At 37.9% G+C, this 24,601-nt stretch overlaps 1 protein-coding gene across 1 annotated transcript; it reads left to right on the forward strand.

Moving 5' to 3' along the window:
* The first annotated feature begins 325 nt into the window (after window positions 1–325).
* Window positions 326–1,590, forward strand: LOC112172720 (dehydration-responsive element-binding protein 3). The gene has a single exon (XM_024310187.2). It carries the CDS (start codon window positions 573–575, stop codon window positions 1,320–1,322), a length of 750 nt encoding a protein of 249 aa, XP_024165955.1. The 5' UTR covers window positions 326–572; the 3' UTR covers window positions 1,323–1,590.
* The last annotated feature ends 23,011 nt before the right edge of the window (window positions 1,591–24,601 follow it).

Consider the following 24,601-nt stretch of genomic DNA (forward strand, 5'->3'; position numbering starts at 1 on the left):
CGGTGATCTAACGAGTAGACTTGCCCTAAAGGCCCGGTGTAGAAAAACATATTAATTGTATCATTGTATATTGAGACATGGCATGACAGGAGACCGGAAGAGAAGAAGATAAGGGATAAATGAACAGTACAGCTTAGGTGAAAAAATGGTAAAGATCAGAGAGGTAGTCTTATTGTAGACTAGCTAGGAAATAAATGGGGTTGCGTGGTGGTGCTAGAGAGAGGGGACCCCATTAATGTGTACAGTACTAAGATATAGGGTCTACCGTAGCAGGAGGTGACCATTTATCACTATATTTCTTGCTTGTCACTCTCTCTCCCCCTCTCTCGCCCTCACTCTATAAGAGTGTTGTGTGACTCATTGGGAAATGATAGCAATAAAGGAACCATAAAAACTAAACCTTCTTAGCAATCTTCGCAAGTTTGTATCGTCCTCCTTGGCTCCTTCTCTTTCTTCTCCTAAAACCAGTAGCAACTACTTCTACTACACTACAACTAATACTCAATTTCCTTCCCTATAGCCCACTATTCACTTTCCTTAACTTCAAAGATACACACAAATATATCGGAACAATGAGTAGTACTACTGAAACTCAGTTGGGTTCAGAAACTGATAGCAGCTCATCCTCTTCATCACCACCGTCTTCGCCTGCAAGTTCCGGACCCGTAAACCCCAACAAGCCTAGTTCACCGGAATCGGATACTAAAAACAACAAGAAGATCAAACGGGACAGAGACTCCAGCAAGCACCCGGTTTACCGCGGCGTCCGGATGCGCAACTGGGGCAAATGGGTCTCTGAAATCCGCGAGCCCCGCAAGAAGTCGCGCATTTGGCTCGGGACCTTCCCCACCCCCGAAATGGCCGCCAGAGCTCATGACGTGGCCGCGTTGAGCATCAAAGGCAACTCAGCGATACTCAACTTCCCGGAACTCAGCAACTCGCTGCCGCGGCCGGCCTCGCTCGCTCCCCGAGACGTCCAGGCCGCGGCGTCCAAGGCTGCCCAAATGCACCAGTTCGACTCCAAGCCTTCAATGTCCACCACGTCATCGTCGTCGTCGTTGTGTTCTCTGGTCTCGGCTATAGACAACCTCTCGACCGAGTCAGAGGAGCTGAGCGAGATCGTTCAGTTGCCGAGTCTGGGGACGAGTTACGAGTCGTACGAGTTGAGAAATGAGTTTTTGTTGGTGGACTCGGCCGAGGACGAGTGGGTTTATCCGCCGCCGTGGCTACAGCAAATGGGGGACTGCGGCGTGTATTTGTGCGGTGGGTTAGGAAGCTCTTCTAATTCAACCGGCTTTGAGGGTTTGTTATGGGATTATTAATTAGTAAGTGGTCTTGTTCCAAAGTGTTTAATTGTAAATTAATGTAAGTGTGTTTTTTTGGCTTTTTGAAGTTTTTAGCCCTTATGGTTTTTCATTTAAGGGCTTAAACTCTGATCTATTAATCTCATCTCTCCTCTGTTTTGTGTGTAAGTACTGTTAGGATGAGGTTGGTTGGTAACTTTGTGCAAATACAATAAACCCTTTGTATTTCCCATTGTTCCTTTTTACCTTTTATATTAATGCCATTTTTGAGACGTTACAAGGTTAATCTAAGCGGTGAGAGAAGGTGGGAGAGTTGTGTTAGGAACTTGGGATTAGACTATATCATGAATTCGATCTCCTTCAATGTGGTTAAAAAAGAATACCATTTTATATTTTTATTGGTATCTCTTGTAGAAAGTTCTCTCTTATAGAAAGCACAATCTTGAGGAAGCACTACAATAATATATAGTGTCAAACATGTCAGCATTAAAATTATTGTCTTAATTCTCGATCTTCTTAACTTTATGATCATCAAACATGTGAAATACACTCAATATGTGCTTTATCGTCAAAAAATTACAAATGCACTGTCAAACACCCTAAATTAAGTGTTGTGAAATCTTGTCCCAATTGTAATTTCTGATCACAAAGTGTTTACCGGCAGCTTCCATGCAACAACATTCACTCTATTCTGCTCTGTTCTTGGGAATTGAAATGAATTAATTTACAAGAACAGTCCAAAGCAAAAAACAAAGGGGGAGGGCTGTTGAGGGAAGAGGGTATTAAATCTCCAAATCATGAATCTTAAGGTAACACCACCAGAACAAGAACAGAAGAAGAACAACAGAGACAACAACAAAAATGACAGAAGAAAGAAAGAGAATAGGTAAAAAGTACACTAGCTCTAAAAGGAGTAAAGACCCCAAGTACTAGTTCTGAAATGCTGATGGTGTATGATTAATTTGGCAGCTAATACCTAGATGTGAAACATGATGAGCTGTTAATGGAGACACTGAAAGTGACTGTTAAATTTTTTCTCAAAGGAGTAAACAGCAACCATCTAGTACTAGTAGGCTTTTTTTATTTTTTTTATTTCCAACTCTTTTAATTTATCTGCTTGTAATCTTCCAAACTCTTGAAGAATTATATAGAGAATCAGATATCAATCAGTTTCCCTTCTTCTTTTTTGGGGGAGATGAGACAAACCAGAGAATCATCTTTTAGAGCCTGACCCCAATTGAAGCCCTTGTTCAAGAGTCAAGACCCACACAACTATAAAGAAAACAAAATAATCATGCATTATGTATACAATATACCAAATAATGATGCTGCTGAAATTTAACTCAGCAGAGCTAGATCAACTATTTGCACACAAGAGCTAGATATTTATTCAATTCATATTAGTCTTAGAATATGTATGGTTGGAGAGCACTCTATTATAAAGTGCCCACACCTGTAACTTGTTCTTCACTAAAGTGGTTTTTTTTTTCTTTCAATTATTGCAGACATTGACCACTTTTATAAATTTTCTTCTTTGAGAACAAAGTTTGATGCTTCAATTTTATGCACGAGCACGTTTTGTTCCTCAAATTAGAATTAAGATACATATTATACTCTCGGGGTAATCATTCAATCCTGCTAATTAATTAGTTACATAATTATATATGTTTTTTTTTTTTTTGGGCGGGTGTGGGGGTTTATCAAAGCACAGTAAGATAATGAACGAATGGAAAAATATGGTAGGATCTTCAAACATATATGGGTGATATCATAGCATCATAAACAAGCGTCAAGCTGGGGTACCATATCCATCATCCATGGATTCTCTGGTATAGTTGCATGAATAAAACAGAAAACAAATTAATAAACTACATTACTAGACCAGAGACCAAAGGTCATCGGTACGTTATGATGATTGATCAAAACCTAACAATATATATACTAATTATTGCATTAGTATATCTAATTGTCAATGATTACTTTATGCCTTTGCCATTTTAGAATCACGATCCTATACATATAAGGGCTGTCGACATAAATTCAAGCAGTATGAATAGGATGAGACAGGCTACGGTTGAAAATTAAAGAATTAATAATTTTTAATCAGAATTATGTAAAAGCATAATAGTGACATTATAACCGCTATTGTGGTTCAATTGTCTTTGTTAGCTTTCTTATATAGTAGCCTTTTCAGTATCGTGTGTGTGTGTGTAAGCTAGAGTAGTTTATGGATAAATTGTCTGATCTTTCTATTCAGTCCACCTTCCTTATATAGAAAAAAACGAAGACCTCTTCTGCTGAGGCGCTGGCTTCAATTCTCTACTTGGACTATTTGGAACTGCAGGAATAATTTAATCTTTAAGCATCTTCAAACTTCTCCTACTTCTTGTGTTTTTCAGGCTTTTCTGCTAAGCTCTAGTTATCTTAAAGCTAATTCTAGAACCTCTAATCCAAAGGTTACAAAATTCTTTCATATCAAATGGCAGCCTCCTAATGTGAATCAAGTTAAGTTGAACTCTGATGGTTTTGTCTGAAATGGGATGGCCACTTTCGGACTTGTAATTAGCAATGAGGATGGTAATGCTCTGTTCGTAGCTGTGAGAAAGCTTGGGCATACTTCGGTACTTGTGACGGAGGTAACAACTGTACGAGACTGTTTACACACTGCTCTTCTGCATCAGCACCCCAATTTAGTTGTGGAAGGAGATTCCAAGCTCTTAATAGATTGTGTTTAAGGCAGATGCCAAATACCTTGGCACATCAGGACTCTAATTAATGACATCAAGGCGCTCACTCTTCATTTTCAGTTGATTCCGCCATATTTTTCTGGAGGCCAATTTTGTTGCAGATCGCTTAGCTTCAGCAGCTCATACTTCTGCTAATCCTTCTGTTTGGTTCTTTTGTTTGCCTCTTTCGGTGTCCCTAGCGTTCTAGTTAGATCAGCTGGGAGGGAATGTTTGTAGAGGCTTTGTCTTTTAGTTGTTGTTTTTTTTTTTTTTGGTCATTAAAAAAAAATGAAGACAGTTTGAATTCATTAATTAACTTATGTCGCAAAGTTACAAAACGTGATTCATAGTTTGTACAAATTTATAAATTCGGAGACAAAATTTAGCCTAAATCAGATTTGTGTGTATAAAATACAGGAAATCTCCATAGTATATATATGATATCCTTTTTAAAGCTGAATAATTTCATTAATTTAGATAAGGGGTCTGTTCAAATTAAGTCACTTTGGCTTGCATGAGAATGTAGTCTTTGGATTGAGACTTACACCCGCATTTCCACGTTGTATACTTCGTCGTTTAATGCTGCTTCCTCTTGAGTTTTCAGAGGAGTGCTGCGCCTACGTTGCTGCATCTATTTGTCCAGTTATTTGGCTGTGCTGTTTCGTGAAAATTTTTAGCCAAAAAGATGAAAAACAAAACATTAAAAAAAAAAAACAAACAAAAAAACGATCAGATTGAACATGATCGAGTTGTTTTTTTTTTGTTTTTTACCCAAAGGTCGAAGCTTACTATTCCACATGGCGATTACAATTCAAAAACCTAGATCGAAGAGGAAGAATTGCGCTGGCAGAAATTAATTGAGGAAATTAAGGGTTGACTTGGGCAAAGACAGATCAAGTACTGTGGCTGACGAACAATCCCAATATTTTCACAATTGGTAATTAAGTATCAAATTAATCATCATCGCTACCAGATTTAAATTATATATACTAGAAAATTAATGTCTGCACATCCGAAGGGTGTAAGAGGGGAAGTTATAATTGTGATAGTGGGGAGCTTGAAATAGCTATTTTCTTTAAATTTATTTTTTTTATTGTTTTATTTTGCTTTTTACATTTTGGTCCCTCATCTTAAAATATGATCCATGATATTTTAATATTTGAGGGTTATAAAGGTAAAAAAGAATCAACCTTGGCTAACAACACCTTTTATCTTAATAATAGTATAGATAAATAGAACCCTTCTATTGAGGAATTCTTTATTCTTTTTGTTGTCATATTAAAAGGTCGCTTATTAGACCCATTTTGTCCATCATATAGACATCTTAACCGTTCAGTTTTTAAGTTTATATATGTAGATCACTTATATAAATTTTCAGCAAAATTAATTTTTGTTAAGATATTCATAACTGTGTTTTACAATTATAAACATGAACCGTTCATGTTTGACAGATTTGGTTTGTATATTGATTAAATCTAGTTCAGTAATTTAACTATCATCAATTTAGCTAAAAATTTACATAAGTGATATGTTGATAGAGTCCTAAGAACTGAACGGTCGATATGTCGATATTTGATCAAAAAGTTAATCCCACAAATAATCCCTTAAAATTAAAACAAAAATATTACATAAGTGTGTGTATATATATATTATATTATATTATATTATACATGCAATAAGTTGTCGAAAAGGACAATATATACTTCATTAAAGTCCTGATATAGAGAGGTCCAGCCTAATCATAATCAGCAGAACTGTGAGGTCCTCCAGCAAGTGGCCATAGATATTAGTAGCTAGCATTCATCCATATATGGAATTTCCAACAGCAACATTTTGATATTGGAACTTGTTTTATTCCCCAATTAGGCCTACAAATATGATATACATATATGTTTTACATAAATCATACGTAATATACTATGCATCTTAAAAACTCATGCTATGAAAGCACTTCATGAAATTTTCCTAGTATGTGGCATATTCAATCGTTGTATACACTATAACTCAATTATTATTTTTAGATAATCATTTCTAACTAGATTTCACTATCTTTTTACATATAGAACCCAGCAGCATTTCCAAGAAGCTATTTTGTTCATTTCGACTCGGACAAGTACTGCAAGCTTCTTTGAGTCCTTCCCCTATATAATTATACATAGTTCCAAATTACAATCTCATATATTGGACCCCTCGAGTCGATCACCAGGTCCATTCAGACACCATATGTGAATCTTAATTTGAAAACCCATGTCTCTCTTTGCCTTTATTGGACGCGGTTGTACACCTGTTAGAGATATTTATCTGTACGAGAAATCATCGCGATCCTTCACGACCCCATTTTCTAGCTATATATGATTGAATATTTTCTAGAATCATTTCGTGCTTGAACCACCCATATTGACATAGTAGTAATCTCTCTTTATATATGACATATATTTGTCTTTACGTACATGGTTTTCTCTATCTGTCTTTCTTCTCTTTTTATTTTGCTGATATGAGAGGAGAGGTAGCTGAAACCCTGATTAAGTAATTCATAGACCATGAGATGTAGACAAATGAATTTGTCCTTTGAGATGCTCATGAGAGTTGCTAAAACAATGCTTCCTTAGCCAAGTCCCCTGTAATACAGACAATTACGCGTTCATCACATGGTTTATATTACTGAACTAGGCAAAATATCCAAGTGTAAAACTGGGCAAAATATCTTATAGTAAAAAAAAAGGGATTTTGTCCATTTACCCCATTTCTAGGGATTTTTTTCCCACTTACCCCATTAAGTTTTTTTAATTCTCTCTTACCCAATACACTCTAAGGGAGTCTTCCCTAATACCTTTTTTTTTGTTTTTAATTTTTTTTTAATACCATTTTACCCTCACCCCTTGTTACTTAGAGAGAGAGAGAGAAAAAAAATAGAAGAGAGATAAACCATGGGAGACTTCGCCGGAGCCCGTCACCGGCCGCCGGAATCCGGTCACCGGTCGCCGGATTCCGGTCACCGGCTGCCGGATTCCGGCCAACTTTCGCCGGAATCCGGTCACCGGTCGCCGGATTTCGGTCACCTACTGCCGCCCACCGGAATTTGCTGAAAATCTCACCGGAAAGTTTTTTTGCCCCCAATAGACATCTATTGCCCCCTAGTAGATGGGCAATAAACCTCTATTGCCCCCCAATAGACGTCTATTGCCTCCCAATAGACGTCTATTACCCTCCAATAGACGACTATCAGCCATGTATTGCCCCCCAATAGACGACTATCAGCCATGTATTGCCCCCCAATAGACGACTATCAACCATGTATTGCCCCCCAATAGAAGCCTATTGCCCCCCAATAGGACTTTCAGTTGCCAAAATGGGAACTAATCTCCCTAAATTTAGACAAATAAAACTTTGATTACTGAAAAAAAACAAGGAGATTACATCAATTCAAAACGTCTATTGCGCCCCAATAGCCGTCTATTGCCCCCCAATAGAACTTTCGATAGCCAAAATGAGAACTAATCTTCCTAAAATTAGATAAATAAAACTTTGATTAAGCAAAAAAACTAGTAGATTACATTAATTCAAATGTCTATTGCTCCCCAATAGATGTCTATTGGGGAGCAATAGAATATTATTTTTCCTGTTTTCTTTCCTTTCGGGCCTTCTGTTGCAAAACAGAAGTAGAACCATTTTGATTTGCCCCCAATACAACTTTTTTTTCTTTTTTTTTTCCTTTCCTTCTCGGATTTCTTCCCACAGTTTACAAAAAAAAAAAAAAATGCTCTGGGCACCCAAGACCAGAGCACCCTCAGTCGACAAACCTGCCGGCGTCGGACTTGGTGGGCACCCAATCATCTTTCTTCTCTGCCACAACCTGCGTCGAGCACTGGAGGATAATCGACGTTGATGATGTCAGTCGATCTTTGGCTGTTGAAGGCGAAACCATTTGAAACCGGAATCGGAATCTTCCGGTGAGAGATGTTGTGCTTCTGCCCGTGTTTCGACGACAACCACTAGTCCACCACCGGACTTCCGACGACGTGGACCGATCCTGCTCATCTCCTCGACCTAAATCCTGTTTCGACGCCGCGCCGGAGTTAGAGATCAGAGAGAGAGAAAGACCGGAGGTGGAGATCGGGGAAGAGAGACAGAAGAACGACGTCGTTGACAGAGGAAGAGTGTCGAACTCAGAGAGAGGGCACCGAACTCCAGCTTGAACTCCGGACCCGACCCGGACTCGGACTCGAACTCCGGCTGCCGCTCTAGCATTAATCCAGTTCCTCTCCGACTCGGAAGCAAACGCCACAACCGGAGCTTCTTCGTCGTATGCAATCGACGTCGTCTTCCGCCCATGAAGGATCCGGTGAGTGGTGGATCTCTCTCCGATTCCTCGTCGTGCCGGACTTGATAACGACAGCCTGCAGCGCCATCGATGATGGAGTACTCACCGGAGCCTCCGTCGTGGAGCTCACCGGGCTCGGACGCATCGGGTTCGGAATCCGAGGGAGAGAGAGAGAGAGAGAGAGAGAGAGAGAGAGAGAGAGAGAGAGAGAGAGAGAGAGAGAGAGAGAGAGAGAGAGAGAGAGAGAGAGAGAGAGAATGAAACAGTTTTAGGAGAGCTGTGCTTATCGTGGAGACAGAGAGGAGATGTAGTGCTGCTATTGTGTAATTTTTTAATTTTTAGTGGGTAAAATCGTCTTTTTAATCTGTTTTTGGGTTAGTGAGAACAGTTTTTTGTTGATGGTGTAAGTGGGCTAAAATTAGCCTATTTTGGGGCTGGTGGTCAAGGACCCAAAAAAAAATTCACTTGATGTAACAGAGTACTAATTAATAATTGCTCCAGTCAGATCCTCCCAAAAGATAGTCAAATATTCCAAGTAATTTTTCTATCTGACAATATTTATATATGGAAGGCGTTGACATCATTGACAATCTATAAATAGGCTAGCGATTGACGCACAAAATAAGCACTTAATTAGCACTTCCCAGTTCCCACTTGTATAAATATCCTACTTTGTAGGTTTCACTGTTTTACGCCTGATTCGCGCCACCAAGATTATCATTGCGATCCAATAAATATCTGAAATGAATAGAGGATGAATCAGGAGGAATTTAGAAAAATGTCCCTTTTTGGGTCTTCAAAATGATTTATAACTTGTTTTCTAATTTAGTTGAAAGATAATCATATAATAGTATAGAATGTCTTTATTATCCTTAATGAATCACTCACTTCTCTACCCTTGCCTCTTCCTTTTCTTTTCTATCGTTCCTGCTTCTATTTTACCACGACAACCAATTTCTCTTATAGTCAAAACCTAAACACTATCTTACTGATTTGGAACACAATCAAAAGTTCAAAACTGTTGTGTGTTCAAGGTATGTATATCAATAATCTCTTTGTTTTTCTTTTCAAGAATTGGATTATAATTTCGTGGTCAAATAAAAGTCCAATGCTTGCTATTTTAATTATGTTCTTGAAGATTTAGGGTTTAATTTAGGGTCCTTCAAGAGTTCTAAGATTGAGTATTCCTAGTCGAATCCAATATACACATTTAGCTATAACTACTTGAGTCCAATATTCTATGTTTGCATTCCTATATGTTTAAGAGTCCTAATAATTGATGGCTGCGGTCTTAGAGGAAGAAGCTAATCATGATTGTGGATTGCCAACATAAAGATATATTTGATTGTAATCGGAGGATGCTAGACTTGTTACTTATTGTTCATGTTATCTAGGTTTCCTATTACTAGTCTAGTTATGCTTTCTAGTTTACTACTTTTCATTATATTCTCTTTGAAGATCATGATCTTATGAGTTTTGTCCTCATAATTTGATTTATATTCCTAGTAATTTGATTTTATGAGAATTGATTTCTATGGACTCATGCTTACTTGTAATTTGATCTTCTAATTTATGCAATCACTGAAGAGACAATGGTCAGAGTACAGCTATTAGCTTTAACTTTCACACTTGGATGAAAGTTTCTGTACCAATCCTCTATTTACATTGTTACATGCTTGCATCTCGTTTTGCATAAAAATCTATGCAGACATTGCTGATTGAGTCAAATAGGACGTGCAACTATCTGAACTGATATTGATGATCTCCCTCCTTGTTGGGGATATTTGATTTAACAAATATATATATATATATATATATATATATATATGCATTGTTGTTCCAGAATATATATTTAGTGACATACTTGCCTGGTTAATAATTGTTGCCTTCACGCTTCCTTGTGTTTTTGTATTGAACAATAGTTTAAGGAGTCTAGCCTAGAAGATTTATGTCTCCCTATAGTCTGCTTGTTTAATAGCCTCCACTTCGTATAGCTTAAGTCTACATTTCATATAGCTTTGCTGTTGTTATTTTTATAAGGGCTAAATACTGATCACTACCCTGTAGTTTGAGTCCAAAATCAATTCAGTCCTTGAACTTCTAATTTCATCAAAAACACCCCTGCACTTTCAATTTTGATCTAATAGGTCCAATCTGTTAGTTTTCTATTAATTGAGTCTGTTAACTTGCTGACGTGGCTCATATGGGGCCTATGTTTTATGATGTGGTGTTAAGGTGGTATGCATAGTCAGTTTAGGAGTTGGTCCCACTATTAGAAATCTATCAATTAAAAAGTTTTTAAACAAAAAACTCAACTATAACTGGAACTCACATCAGAAAGTTAACGAATTAGACCTATTAGATTAAGGCAGCTTATCAAGATCTGTTAGTGGAAGTAATCAAGGCATGAATAGTAGGCCTAACCCATCGTTGTAGTATGATGATGTTGTCTCAACAATGTTCTCTACTGACTTGATCGACTTCCTTGTGCCCATGTAACTGTTGCATGTAGAACTAAAGGAATATCAGTGTATAGCATGTGCTCCCAATTTTACACAGCCTGTAGTGACCCGAAATCGACAATCTAAACCTAAAAGGCCTTGCGATTTCGGGTTGATGAGTTATCAGGATGTTATTCATGACATGTCGGTTTCTCATTGGCTAGGGGTCGCTGCGATGTGGGACCCCCCTTTATGGTCACCACACAGCCAATGCACTTATGTTAGCGTATGCGGAGCCTATTTGGCCAGTTGGGAATAAAAGTGAGTGGGATGTGCCTGAAGACGTGCAAAACAAAATTGTCTTACCACCAATAAGACAAGTAGTACCTGGAAGACGTAAGACGGTATGAATTCCATCTGTAGGAGAAGATGCAATTAGAAAAAAGTGTACAAGATGCGGTGGAGGAGGTCATAACCGTGCAACTTGCCAAAATCCAATTCCACTTGTCTGATGGAATGCGATGCTTCCTATTAATGTTGTGTTCTAAATTACAACACTTTAATTCTATGTACTTAAGTTTCAGCGCTGTAATTTTTTCTGTATGCTGCGTTTTACTTCTTCACCAAGCTTGACATTAAGAAGTCATTTAGTCTCTGGAACCTTGTACATTGCTACTGTTGGTTTTTTTTTTTTGGGCTATTCAAACAAAGTATGAAAATGATAAAAGAGAAGAGCTAGATTCTAATTTTATTAGACGGGAAAAAGTCGACTTTTTCTCCGCTAGGGTTTTTCTCTAGCAGGGGAACTGATCGAGCATGGCGGCGGAGGAGGCTACCGTGCATTTGGTTGGGGGCGAGGAAGCAATCCAAGATCCTTTTTTCTATGTTTGTGGCCGATTGCTTTCCCAGAAATAGGTCTTCCTACCGTCGTTTTCGACGGCGATTTCCGGCATCTGGGGGTTGAAAGAACGCGTGTTGATCCGTGAGGAGGGAGAAGGGATCTATGTCTTCCAGTTCAAGGAACAAGAGATGAAGGATCACGTCCTCAATGGTGGACCATGGTTCTTCAATAAGCTGATGCTTCTCTTGGCGGATTTTGATGGTATCCGGGATCTGGCGGAGGTTCCGTTGAATTCTATGGCGGTTTGGGAGGTGGTGAGAGGGCTGCGCATGGCTATGCGCAATGATTGTGCCCTAACCTTGCTTAGGAACGAATTGGGGGTATTTGTGCAGTATGATCAAGGGGCGTTGCAGAGAAAAGATCTCGTACAACGAGTTCGGATTGTGCACGACGTTTGCCGGCTCATATGGGCTCGACGTACGTACTCCTTCTCGGCGGCGGTGGAGGTCGAACTCGAACTGAGGTATGAGAAATGCCACGGTATATGGAGGGGCTGTGGTTTTTTCGACCATGGCATGGGTGGCTGCGATGGTATGCTGACAGTGATAATGGTTTCGGGGAACACTGCTCCACCAGTGGAGGCAGCGATGGTGGCGATGGAAGGGCTCGGAGATGGGGTGTCCAGCTGGTCTGAGGAGGTGCCGACGCTCGGAATGGCTCAGGTCTGGACGGAAGGTGGGGAGGCTGAGGGCTCAGCGGCGGAACTCTGGTCAGGGTCTGCTGCTGCTCCGAGTTTCTCGGCAGGAAACCCTAGTTTGAAATTTGGGCTCTCTGAAGGGCCGGTTTGCAGCGGGCCTGGGTCTGGGTGATGTAAGACGAGATTTTAGCCAATTTCAAAAAAGAATCCCGAAAAGAAAGAAGCGTCTTCACATTAAGAAGAATAATTTGAATATTGGAAATTGGTATTCAAATAGGCTTCTTAATGATGGAATTAATCATAAATTACTATTTTGGATATATCGGGATTCTCGAACAAAATCTTGGTTGGGATTCCAATTATATATTTGCGTAATATTCTTTAATATCTAGGATTCTATTTCTGATTTTTATTTAATGAGGTTTAGTTAGGTTTTCTAGTTTTAGTCTATAATAAATTATTCTTTTTGTTTTCTAGTTGTATTAGGTTTATGCTATGTGCCATATATATAAGGCATCTCTTAGATTGTAATTTTGATTCAAGTTATCAATAAAAAAACCAAATATTAGAGAAGTTTCTCTATGTTTCTTACGGCTGTGTCCGTAATTGCTAGTAGATTCTAGCTTATCTCATATGGCTTTCGACGCTTGACAGAGCCTCTTACTATCGTGTTCACGCTTCCCGCATCATTTGGTATCAGAGCGAGTATCGCCCGCTTCTTAGCAGACGACGGTCCAAGGGAGAAGTTCACTACCGCCAACCTCAACGACGCTGGTCGTAGAGTATCTATCAAAGAAAATTTTATTGAAGAGGAACATGCCAAGGGATTCGCCCTAAGACAACCTCATCAATCCAAAAGAAAAAAGAAAAAAAAAAAGAAGAAGAAGAAGAAACATGGAACGTTGGATATTCACAACGCCAGATTACGACGACTTTCGAACTACATGTATCATCAACGACAAGGTATGCTCTGTAATAATTGACAGTGGTCTACAAGAGAACTTTGTAGCAAATAAAGTTGTGGATTATTTTGAATTACCAACAGTGAAGCTGAGTGATCCATACTGGATTCCATTTGGAGAGGATGAATATGCACAAGTAACAGAGGTTTGTAAAGTTCCTGTCTCTATGGGAAAATTTTATAAAGAAAAGATTACTTGTCATGTGATTGACATGGACGACACTAATGTGCTTTTTGGAAGATCATGGCATGAAAGCGTCAAAGGTGGTTATTGCAAAGACAACACATATTTATTTAGGTGAGAGTCGCACAAAATTAAAATCAAGCCTAGAAGGAAGAACATCAAGAATGACCATCCTGAGGTGTGTGAAAAGGAACATGAAGAAGTAACTTTGAAGATTGAAGATAAACTCATTAAGGACAAGGAAGCTGATTCATTCATCACATCAATATCCATGTCATGCATGCCTAGTTGTGTTGAAGATCAACCCAAGGAGAAGTCATTAATGCCCATTCCTTTTCAAGTGGAGGAGTTCAAGTTTCAAGATGCTTATTCTAAACTTGTCTACGGTATTGGATTCATGGTGATACCTTTTAATTTCGAGAATATTGAAGTTGATGACTTATCATGTTTTATTCCTACTAATGATGGAGTTGCATTCAAGAGGAACTCGAGGTCGAGTTCTTTTCAAGTGGAGGAGACTGATGTAGGACGAGATTTTAGCCAATTTCAACAAAGAATCCCGAAAACAAAGAAGCGTCTTCACATTAAGAAGAATAATTTGAATATTGGAAATTGGTATTCAAAAAGGCTTCTTAATGATGGAATTAATCATAAATTACTATTTTGGATATATCGGGATTCTCGAACAAAATCTTGGTTGGGATTCCAATTATATATTTGCGTAATATTCTTTAGTATCTACGATTCTATTTCTGATTTTTATTTAATGAGGTTTAGTTAGGTTTTCTAGTTTTAGTCTATAATAAATTATTCTTTTTGTTTTCTAGTTGTATTAGGTTTATGCTATGTGCCCTATATATAAGGCACCTCTTAGATTGTAATTTTGATTCAAGTTATCAATAAAAAAACCAAATGTTAGAGAAGTTTCTCTATGTTTCTTACGGCTGTGTCCGTAATTGCTAGTGGATTCTAGCTTATCTCATATGGCTTTCGACGCTTGATGGAGCCTCTTACTATCGTGTTCACGCTTCCCGCATCATTGGGAGGGAATTGGTTGTGGGCCCGGAGCTTGGGCTTTTTGGATCTAGGGTTGTTGGTGGACTGTTGGGGTCTGAGATGGCTGTGGGCTCGGAGCTAAGGCCTTTATCTGAGGTGGCAGATAGATTGGTGGGGCGTGATGCCGAACCTGCATCTGCTATTGGGCTTGCTGCAGCAGAAAGCACAGTTCTGGGGTTGCGCAAATGGTGCCAAGGTGAGTGGAGCTTGGAGAAGAGGTTCAAGTCTAGCTTGGCGGTGATACCTCGTGAATTTCATCTTGGTGACCTTGTGGATGTCCCGGTTACTATTAAGAAGATCCCGAAGAAGAAGGGTCGCCCTAAGGACCGCAAGAACAAGCCCAAGGTTCGTGATGGAGAATTGGGTAGTAGGAAGACCAACCTGAGGCCGAGGTTGTTAGATGTTGAGGACTCTGATGCAGGTACTTGTTAGAAATCATGGTAGAAACGAAGAGGCAAAGAAAATAGCTATGGAGTACTCTGTAACAAACCGTAGAAATCTGGGTACATGGATGAATGAAGAAGACGATGTACAGTTACAGAGAAAAATGACCAACCCTTAAAGATAAAAACTCCATATTTATGCTAATGTGGTTATTATCTCTGTTGACTGTTGACTTTGACCATCAGCATATGACTTGTACACTTAACATCCCCCCTCAGACTAGTGCTGGGATCCCCAAGCACTAGGGTGCTACAGAGAATGTGTTTTCAACCAGGAGGAATGAGAGGAAGTGATCGCCACGAATTCGAAGTCTCACAAGCTTGCCTACAATTCATTAAATTTCTGTCCAGAGTGGAAGGTAGTAGCCAAGTTCTTGGTGTCCGCAAAGCTGCAAGTTTCGTGAGGAGAGCTTGCTGCAATTGAGGTCGAGTAGGAACTGATAATGAAAATGGCAGAGACTTGACAACTTGTGATTGAGAAGCATTGTTAGTTGGCTGAGTAGCAATGGAGGGTGGCTTTGGTTGAGTGCAAATGGAAGCAGACAAAGCTTGAGGTGCTGCAGGGGATGGTGGTTGACAATCATACTGATGCCTTGTAGCAAATATCTGAGGTTGAGGATTTCTAAGATGACATTTGTAGGTAGAGTGACCAATTTTGTCACAAATTTGGCATACTACTGAAGAACTTGATGCACCATGCTTTTGTTGACAATTCCTGTAATAACACTTGTATGCACTGTGCCCTGGTTTTTCACAGATCTGACACACAATGACATTGATGAAGTTTCCATTGGTTCTTGGCTTCCCATTGTTTTTATTGGACCTATTGTTGTAGTGGTTTGTGCCCTTGTTACTTGGAAAATTTGGATATGAAGTACTGTCATCTGAGTAGCCACCATCTGCAAAGGAATTGATAAAGCCATTCTGCTGATAATCATTGTTTGAAGAATCATTCTGAACAGTTTGATGAGAGAAATTCTGCTGAGATAAAATTGCATTCTGGTGTGGAGTGCTGTTGTAGTTGCAGTTATTCATAGTAGATGCATGTTGCTGTTGATGACTGAATGGCAGAGACATATTGGAACCATTTTGAGCAGTAAAACCAGATGTTTGATGAGAGACATCAAACAGAAATGGCATTAGATTGTAACTACCTTCATTTACCATATTGCTGTTCATCATGAATCCATCGTTTCCCATAGATGGCATAGACTGATAGTTACCACTGGATGGAATGAAGTTGTGTTGGAATGAAGCTGGTGAGGTAGCTGATGTGGGTGGTATAGCAAAACAAGTGCTTGCAGTCATAGTGTGCTGTGGAGTGAAAACACCATATTGTGTGGTTGCAGGGGAAGCATTATATTGATGCACATTAGTCATGCCAGAAGTCACATAAGGGCACATACGATTCTGAATGACTCCATGATTACCAATGGAAGACAAAAGATTTGATTGCATCCCAGAAGGTTGACCAAAACAAGTGGATGACAACATCCCAGAGTACATACCATATTGAGCTAACATTGCATCAAAAAGAATTAAAGGTGCAGACTTATTCTCCAATTCAATTTCATATTCAGCAGACAACAACAATGATCTCACTTCTTCCAAATCAACATTACTTTTGCTTCTGATAATTTGCCTAGTGTGACTATACTCGCTAGGGAGCCCAGCAAGAATCAGAAATTTAACATCTTGATCATTCATCTCAATTCCTGCCACAGCTAATCGATCTCTCATATATTTAAAACGCAACAAGTACTTGTCTATTGAGTTAGATCCTTTTTGAATGTTCTGTAATGCAGCCTTTAATTTCATAATATGCGGTTCAGAAACAATAGCAAATCTTTGCTTGAGAGTAAGCCATACCTCCATAGATGTTTGACAACCGATTACCAGAGTTAAAGATTCTGCATAAAGCGTGGTTGTAAGCATGGAGATAAGTAAACTATCATGTTCCATCCATCTTTCTCGAGTAACAGAATTGTTGGTGAGAGAGCCATCATCACCAACAAGAAATTGAGGTGGACAAAGATGAGAACCATCAACAAACTTCAAGAGACCATGACCTCTGAGGTGATGTTTCATCTGATAGACCCAGGTTGGGTAATTTGTTTCATCCAAACGAACAGAGATGGTGTTGTAGGTTTGAGTGGAGAACGCCATTTTTCTTCAAATCTTGTACTGAAAAAAAAATGGATCTTGATGAATTTGAGTAGTACAAACGGCTACAGCATGAGCAACACAAACAGCTATAGAATAACCCCAAATCTTGATTCACGAACAGGTTTTCACAAATCAAGAACAAAGCAGAGAAGATCTGCAAGTAGAGAGATTTCTTTTTGACTGGTAATTTGATGATTCTAAAGGGTAGTTTCTTGTTGGTTTTGCTTGATTTCTTGAACAATATCGGTTTTCTACTAGTAATTGAACAAGGAAAACGAAGAACAAAGAAAGAAGAGGAGGAACTTAGGGTTTTTTGATCGGAGTTGCAGCGGAGAACTTGATGAAGGATTGAAGATCAGGCCACCATGGGCTCTGATACCATGATAAAGTAATCTGGGGTTCGCATCCAAAACCAATTGGCAATGGATGGAGTGGCCCAAACCCTTATAAACTCATAGGCAAGGTCCCATTTTTTCCATGTGAGATGTATATATTCTCAACACGCCCCCGCACGTGTGGCGAATTTTCAAGCCATACACGTGGACAATTTTTGGATGACGTGGAGCCCGTGTGGCCGTTAGGCATGCACACGTGGATAACCCGCTTTGATACCATGTTAGAAATCATGGTAGAAACGAAGAGGCAAAGAAAATAGCTATGGAGTACTCTGTAACAAACCGTAGAAATCTGGGTACATGGATGAATGAAGAAGATGATGTACAGTTACAGAGAAAAATGACCAACCCTTAAAGATAAAAACTCCATATTTATGCTAATGTGGTTATTATCACTGTTGACTGTTGACTTTGACCATCAGCATATGACTTGTACTCTTAACAGTACTAACTCCGACCCTACGGGGACAGAGAAAGAACTTGTTTAGGGTTCAATCAAAACAAGACGTTCTGGACGCAAGCTTTTGCAGTAGGGGTAATTTCTATATGCTTTTCTAAGACGTTTCTAGTTTATATTTGTACCACAATTGCGTGCTTGGAAGATTATACTAGATGAATATTTTTTCCTTAGAGGGCGAGATTATTCTTGCGTAGTTTTAGGTTTGTTGTTCAGCGAGCGTCCGTTTAGATCTTAATGAGTTGAGGTGTGGCTTAGATAGGTTTTCCGGTTTGTTCCGGAACCTTATATAAGTTCTGTTAGACTCTGGCATGTTTACATGGCTTGATTATTAATAAAATCAACCATATTAAAAAAAAAGTATGAAAATGATATTCCCCTTTTCAATTAAAGCAAAGAATGAGAAAAGATTTCTTAAAAATTTTCAAGTTTTTGTTCCGGATATTTAATAAGGGTTTAGATGACTTTTTGCCTTCTCAAATGGTCATTTTTCAATTAAATTAGAAAATAAGGTTATAAATCATTTTGAAGACCCAAAAAAGGTCATTTATCAAAATTTCTCATGAATTAGAATAATCACCATTCAATTGCAAAACAAATGGATCTATTGCTCTCGTAACTATATCATCTTTTAAGAACCAATTCCGCTCAATTTGGCAACAGCCGGTATCTTCCATGGCGAATTTGATTGCAGTTACGTGTAAAGGTTTATTTCAATAAGCTTCGTTTTTTTTGTAAATAAGATACTTAAATCACACAACTTATCTGATATTAACAACGTTTAAATTTACGAGTTTTATGCAGTCGCCGAACCTTCACATTTATCAGAATCAAGAGGCAACTAGCCAAGCGAATCAATGTAACCCCCCCCCCCCCCCCCTCATTTTTCTAATGAATATTGAATCTGTCTTATTTGTATTTATATTGTAATGTATACCGTTGCAACTTGGTTTATCATAGTCTTTTCTTATTAAAAAATATTTTCCTAGTGGTTTTTGATTAGTGGAGAAAAGAAAAATGTATGTTGAATCTGTTTTCTGTTTTTTTTTCTTTCTTCATTTTTGTTTCCCGTTTTTCAATTTGTTATGGCCATCTATATATCTAGCTATCATATATGAGAGTTTCTATTGTGACCTCTAAATCTGCTCACTCGAACTCACTCTATTATGAATTATTAAATGACATATATAACCTACTATAAAATGACTATTAAGGACAATAATTATACCAAAAAAATATTATATTTATTTTATGTAGACTTTCCAATTCAATAATTTTAGATTGTATTCCTTATTATTTTCCTTATCTATTTTCATTTTCCAATTTCACTACATACTCATTAAAGCATTCATATATATTTAATAAGAATTAAAAATATGATTAAGATCATGTGACATAAAAATGTATGATATATATGTTTTGAACGCATATTGGTGAGGGGAAACAAAATAAATCCTCTTATGATTTATGACCTAAATCTAAATCAATCCATTATATATGCAAAATAAAACTAAAAATAGTTAAACAATTAATCATGTGGTACAAAAAATACAAAAAAAAAAAAAAACATTAAAAAAAGAATGATTTTTTTTTTTGAGAATAAAAACAATTTTTTTTTTTTTTGCACAGCTAAAATAGAAAGAAAAACAAAACATAATAGTTCATGCCATTTTCTTATTGATTAGACATTAATTTTTGAAACTCAAGTTTGATTAAGAAATGTATATTTAGTTAAGATTTATAGAGTGATTAAATCATTGAAATGATTAAATTTTTTAATTTTAAAGATAATAATTTATTTGCAAATTATATGAGTGAGGTTATTTGAGGAAGTTTAGTGAGATTTAGTGAGTAAATTTGGTATTTGAAAATTTGATAAGAAATGTAAAAGTATAGAGGTCAAGTGAGTAAATTTGAAAATTCCAATAGAAAAACAATATAGGCACATCAGTGTTACATGATTCGTAATACTATAATACAACTAGCTATATATAGTATGCAACTACGCATACAAACAACGTGTCAGCCTGGGTAGGAATATCATTCAGCCAAAACTCCAATGACAGCATATAATATAGTGTCATATATGCATGAAACTAATTAACTATGGACGTGTGCGATTGTGACCTTAGGTAGGGTACGATTCCTTTAATGCCATCAATCAATTTTATCGTGCGAGTTGATATCAATTTGACATGTAAAGCCAATATTTCCTCCCACCTACATAGCTAAAATAGAAACATTTTCCATTTCGGAAGAGTTCGAGTAGAAGGAGATTTGAAGAACAGGATGTCATATGACAAGTTATTTTGCGATAGTAAAACTTATTTTAAAAATAAGTTAATTTAAAAAAAAAATATCGTACAAACTCAAAACATATTTATCAAAAAACTAATGTTATGACGTATTTTACTTTAGGTATGACGTCTTCAACTCTGGATACAATGCTTTTTGAAGTAAATTAAACACCTTTGATATATACCTAGAAATTCATAAAGTGAAGTAAAGTCCTAAACTACTACTAGTGCCCCATTTTGTCGTTGTCTAGCTAACAAAGTAACAAATCATTTTCTTTATAAAAAACATCATGCCTTTCTCTTTACTTCAAGATGCATAATCTGCGAGCCATTTTCCAATCAAGTTGTTCCAAAATGTCCAAAAATAGATAGCATAACTGTCGCCATTTTTAGCTTTGCTTTCCTTAATATATGTCTACTTGTGGAACTTGAAACTTTTTTTTTTGGCAAAATAGCCAAATTACCCCCTGACTTTTCTCATGGCTGCCGATTTACCCCTTGACATTTCAATTTTGATTATCTACACCCTTACTATTCTAATTGTTGCCAATTTACACCCTATCGTTATTTTTTAGACTTTCCATCCAATTTTCCATTAACTTGGTTAGCACATAAGGAGCTTTTTCCTCTTTTCAACTATCACAAAAAAAAAAAAACAACACATCGTTAAAGAAATTAAAAAAAAAAAACAAAACTGTTCTTCGTTAAAAGAAGGGAAAAAAAAATTGCCCTTTGGCGCTTCTTCCTTGTCCATCTCTTCTTCTTCTTCACTCCCTTTATTTCAATGTTGGTTGTTAGCTTGCAACTGATCACTTAATTAATATTTGCTGGTCACACAAATGATTGGATGATCATATCGATCACTGAAGGAGAAACCATATTTGATCATTTAGGTTTATGGTTTTCTTTTTCTTTGAAGGCTAGACTGGATTAATATTTCAAACATTCATATGAGAATTTGATCTTCCATGTTTCCAGTTAGAGGGGGTTTGTATTGTGTATAAGATTGAGGAGCCATCGAACAAACTAAAATATTTATATGTATGGAATATGAAAATTAAAATTACAACAAGCATGTGAAGGTCATCTTGATTGATCCAAGTTGGGATTGTGTTATATTGATCTCGATAAAAGGAACATAGAGGAAGAGGTCATGCTAAGAAGAAGATAATTGAGAGATAGACAGAGAAGAAGAGAGGAGAGGACAAGGGAAAAAAAAAAACAATTGTGGGAGATGAATAGCAGTATTTTTTTTTTAACAAAGTAATTTTGTCTTTTTTCTTGATTTATTAATATATGAGGGTAATATTGGAACATTAGAGGTAAAAAATTTATAGTTGGCCAGGGTGTACTAAGATTTTTGTTCAGTACAAATAGCAACACTCTTCTTTTTTTTGGGTGACAATTGCAGAGACGAAAAGACCCTTCGCGTACTAACTAAGTTAACGGAGAAATTGGATAGAAAGTCTAAAATTTGACTATAGGGTGTAAATTGGCAACATTTATAAAAGTGAGGGTGTAAATAATCAAAATTGAAATGTCAGGGGGTAAATCGGCAGTCATGAGAAAAGTTAGGGGGTAATTTGGCTATTTTGCTTTTTTTTTTTTTTAACTAGAAGTTAAATTCATTAGATCAACAGCGAAATGGCTGAAGTCTACCAAAACTTACATAAGAAATCAGGCAAGAAAATCCGGAGTAACCTACCTAAGCTAAAACAAACCTTTAAAGATCATTGGGACGCTCATATTTAAGCGAGCCTATACAAGAATGAAAAAACCTCGCCTCCTACGGAAAAGAAATCATTCAACTAGCCCTCACTTGCCAATCACGCAATTGTGATACAAACAAGAGACTAGAAACGTCATAGAAGACTCATAGAAGTTAATCCAACCTCACACAGGCTCATACCCTAATACTTTAGGGCCCCATTACCTTGACCCGAGCCTAACCCGTAGGCCCAAGCCCAAATCAAGTCTTGCCTAGCAGGAAGACTCCCCTTCCCCATTAGCCCAAGATTGAGCCCAGGCCCCAAGCCCAAACCCAAGCCAACAGAAGAGAAGCCTCATGTTGCTCCTTTGCCTCCGATGCTATCATATGCTCCGGCGGCAAGCCTTTCGACCATAACTCTGGCGGGCGGCCGTTCCAGCAGTGCATCAACATCAGACATGTTCCCTCTCTACACGTGGTCTACAGTCCTCAATCAACAACCTTCCGGAACCAAGAAAGAACCGGAGCCTGCACTCCGACGTCAACGGCTCCTCCCACGACTCGCCGGTACGGAACGCTGATTGGTTCAGCTTCAATACCCAGACAACTCTAGACTGTCTCGACTTGGGTTTGATCGAGTTCGGCGACAATAGCAAGCAACCAGATCTACCTCACATATCACGCCTTGCTTCTTCGAAATCTGGCGACGAAATCATCGGATCTTCCAACAACCCAACCTCTAATCGAACTTGACGAGAATTGCGTCTCACTGAAGCACTCGATCCACCAAAACACCATTGATGCACGCAAGCGCAATAGGCAAGCTAGAGAACCACCGAGCCACGTAGGAGTCTCCGAATCTCTTCTATGCTCGGCAAACCCTAGAGCGCCGCTTTCTTTCTTTTATATTCCACTATTGCGGAACCCTAAACTTGTCTTTGAGGGGGCCAAAAAAAAAAAGTGATATTTTTGTACGATAAAATTTTACTTAAAATCAAAGATACAAAAAACATAGATGAAAGTTGTACAATAAAATTTCACTTCTTTTTCTCATTTTCAAAGCCACATATTAAGGTATATATTAATATCGTCCTTTTATCGTGCACCTCATTTAAATTTTTATACCATTTTATAAGATATATGAAGACAATTAATTAAGGAATTTATTACAATTTTTCTTTCTAAATAGATATTTAGTGCTAATCTTCAATTTGGGGGAGCTTAAACTGACATTTATTGTGTAAATACTTGTCATTTATGAGAAATATACAAATCAACCAATAACATTACAATATTTTTCAAAATATGAGGGCGGGGGGCTAGGGCCCACTCCGGCGCTAAAGAAGTTCCGCAGTTTACTTAATTAATATTTGCTAAATAATATCGTTAGGTACACCGTACACCTAAATCCCTCACATTAGAGAAGCGTCAGTGGTCAGTTCTATTCGTTTTGGCAGTCGAATCTGGGCTGTCATGTCTCATGTGCATGCAGGAGCATGTTCTAGGCTTCTAGCTAATTAGCTACGAGGTTTTCGTGAAAAGCTAGTAAATTTTACCTTTGGCGTTTGTATCTCTGTATTGTACACGCACACATTGATTTTAATTATATCAACATTGGGAATTGGTTCCGTGTGAGACTATCTCTGGGAATTTCTTTGTTGACTTTTTTACAGTCTCATTTGGTGAGTTCTTCTAATTGATGAATTTCAATAAACCCATGTTTTCGATCAGTTTTCAAAATCCACAGCCAATCTCCCAAACATTGAATTGCTGGTGTTGATTGGATCTAATCGTTCAAGCCGGAATTCATGGTTCTGGCAAAGAGATATTCTTCATCAAACCCTGCAATTATGTTCTTTCACAGCATTTTCTTGGTTCAAACAAGCTGGAAGTCATGGATATCTACTTGCTTGGTTTGTATTTCTCTTATTTCACCACCGTGTAGGATCTGGGTTCATCAAAACTGGGTTTGATTTATAGATAAAATGACGGCTCTTGTGCCTTGTCCGAGAATGAATACCTGCGCAGGCCTCTGCATGGGAGCTAGAGGCTCTCAGGTTTGGGGAAAGCCGAATCGATGAAGAAAATAGGAGATGAAAAAACTAATCAAAATTGAATGGACATAACGAGATCAAAGAATCAAAAAATAAAAATTAATTGAGGAGATTCAAGAAAAACTTGACGATTCCCTTAGTCACTCGTCTCATAACGATTTCTTTTTGCGTCTGATACCAAATCGATTATTTTCTAAGGTGGAGTTGAAAGAAAAGAACCCCCAACACCATCTTGCAATCTTGTTCTTCTAGAGTAATTGCTAGAAACATGCCCTTCGCAATTTAAGAGCCAAAGGCTCGGTCAAATCGAGAAGAAAAATAAAAGAATCATGATGTTGCCTATCTGAAGTCTTAAGCAAAGGAGAGGTAGTCATAATTAAAGTGTAGGATATGTACGTATGTTGGCGCAAATTTGTCCATGTGCAGAAGACTCTTTTTTTTTCGATGACAATGTGTAGAAGACCGTGTGTTTCTTGGATTTGGTTATTTGGGTTTGTTTTGCAGCAGAACAACAAGAGAGGGGTAGAGGTGACAAGGGCAAAATGGGAAG

The sequence above is a fragment of the Rosa chinensis genome, chromosome 6 (genome assembly GCF_002994745.2).
Source record: "Rosa chinensis cultivar Old Blush chromosome 6, RchiOBHm-V2, whole genome shotgun sequence".
Lineage (NCBI taxonomy): Eukaryota > Viridiplantae > Streptophyta > Magnoliopsida > Rosales > Rosaceae > Rosa > Rosa chinensis.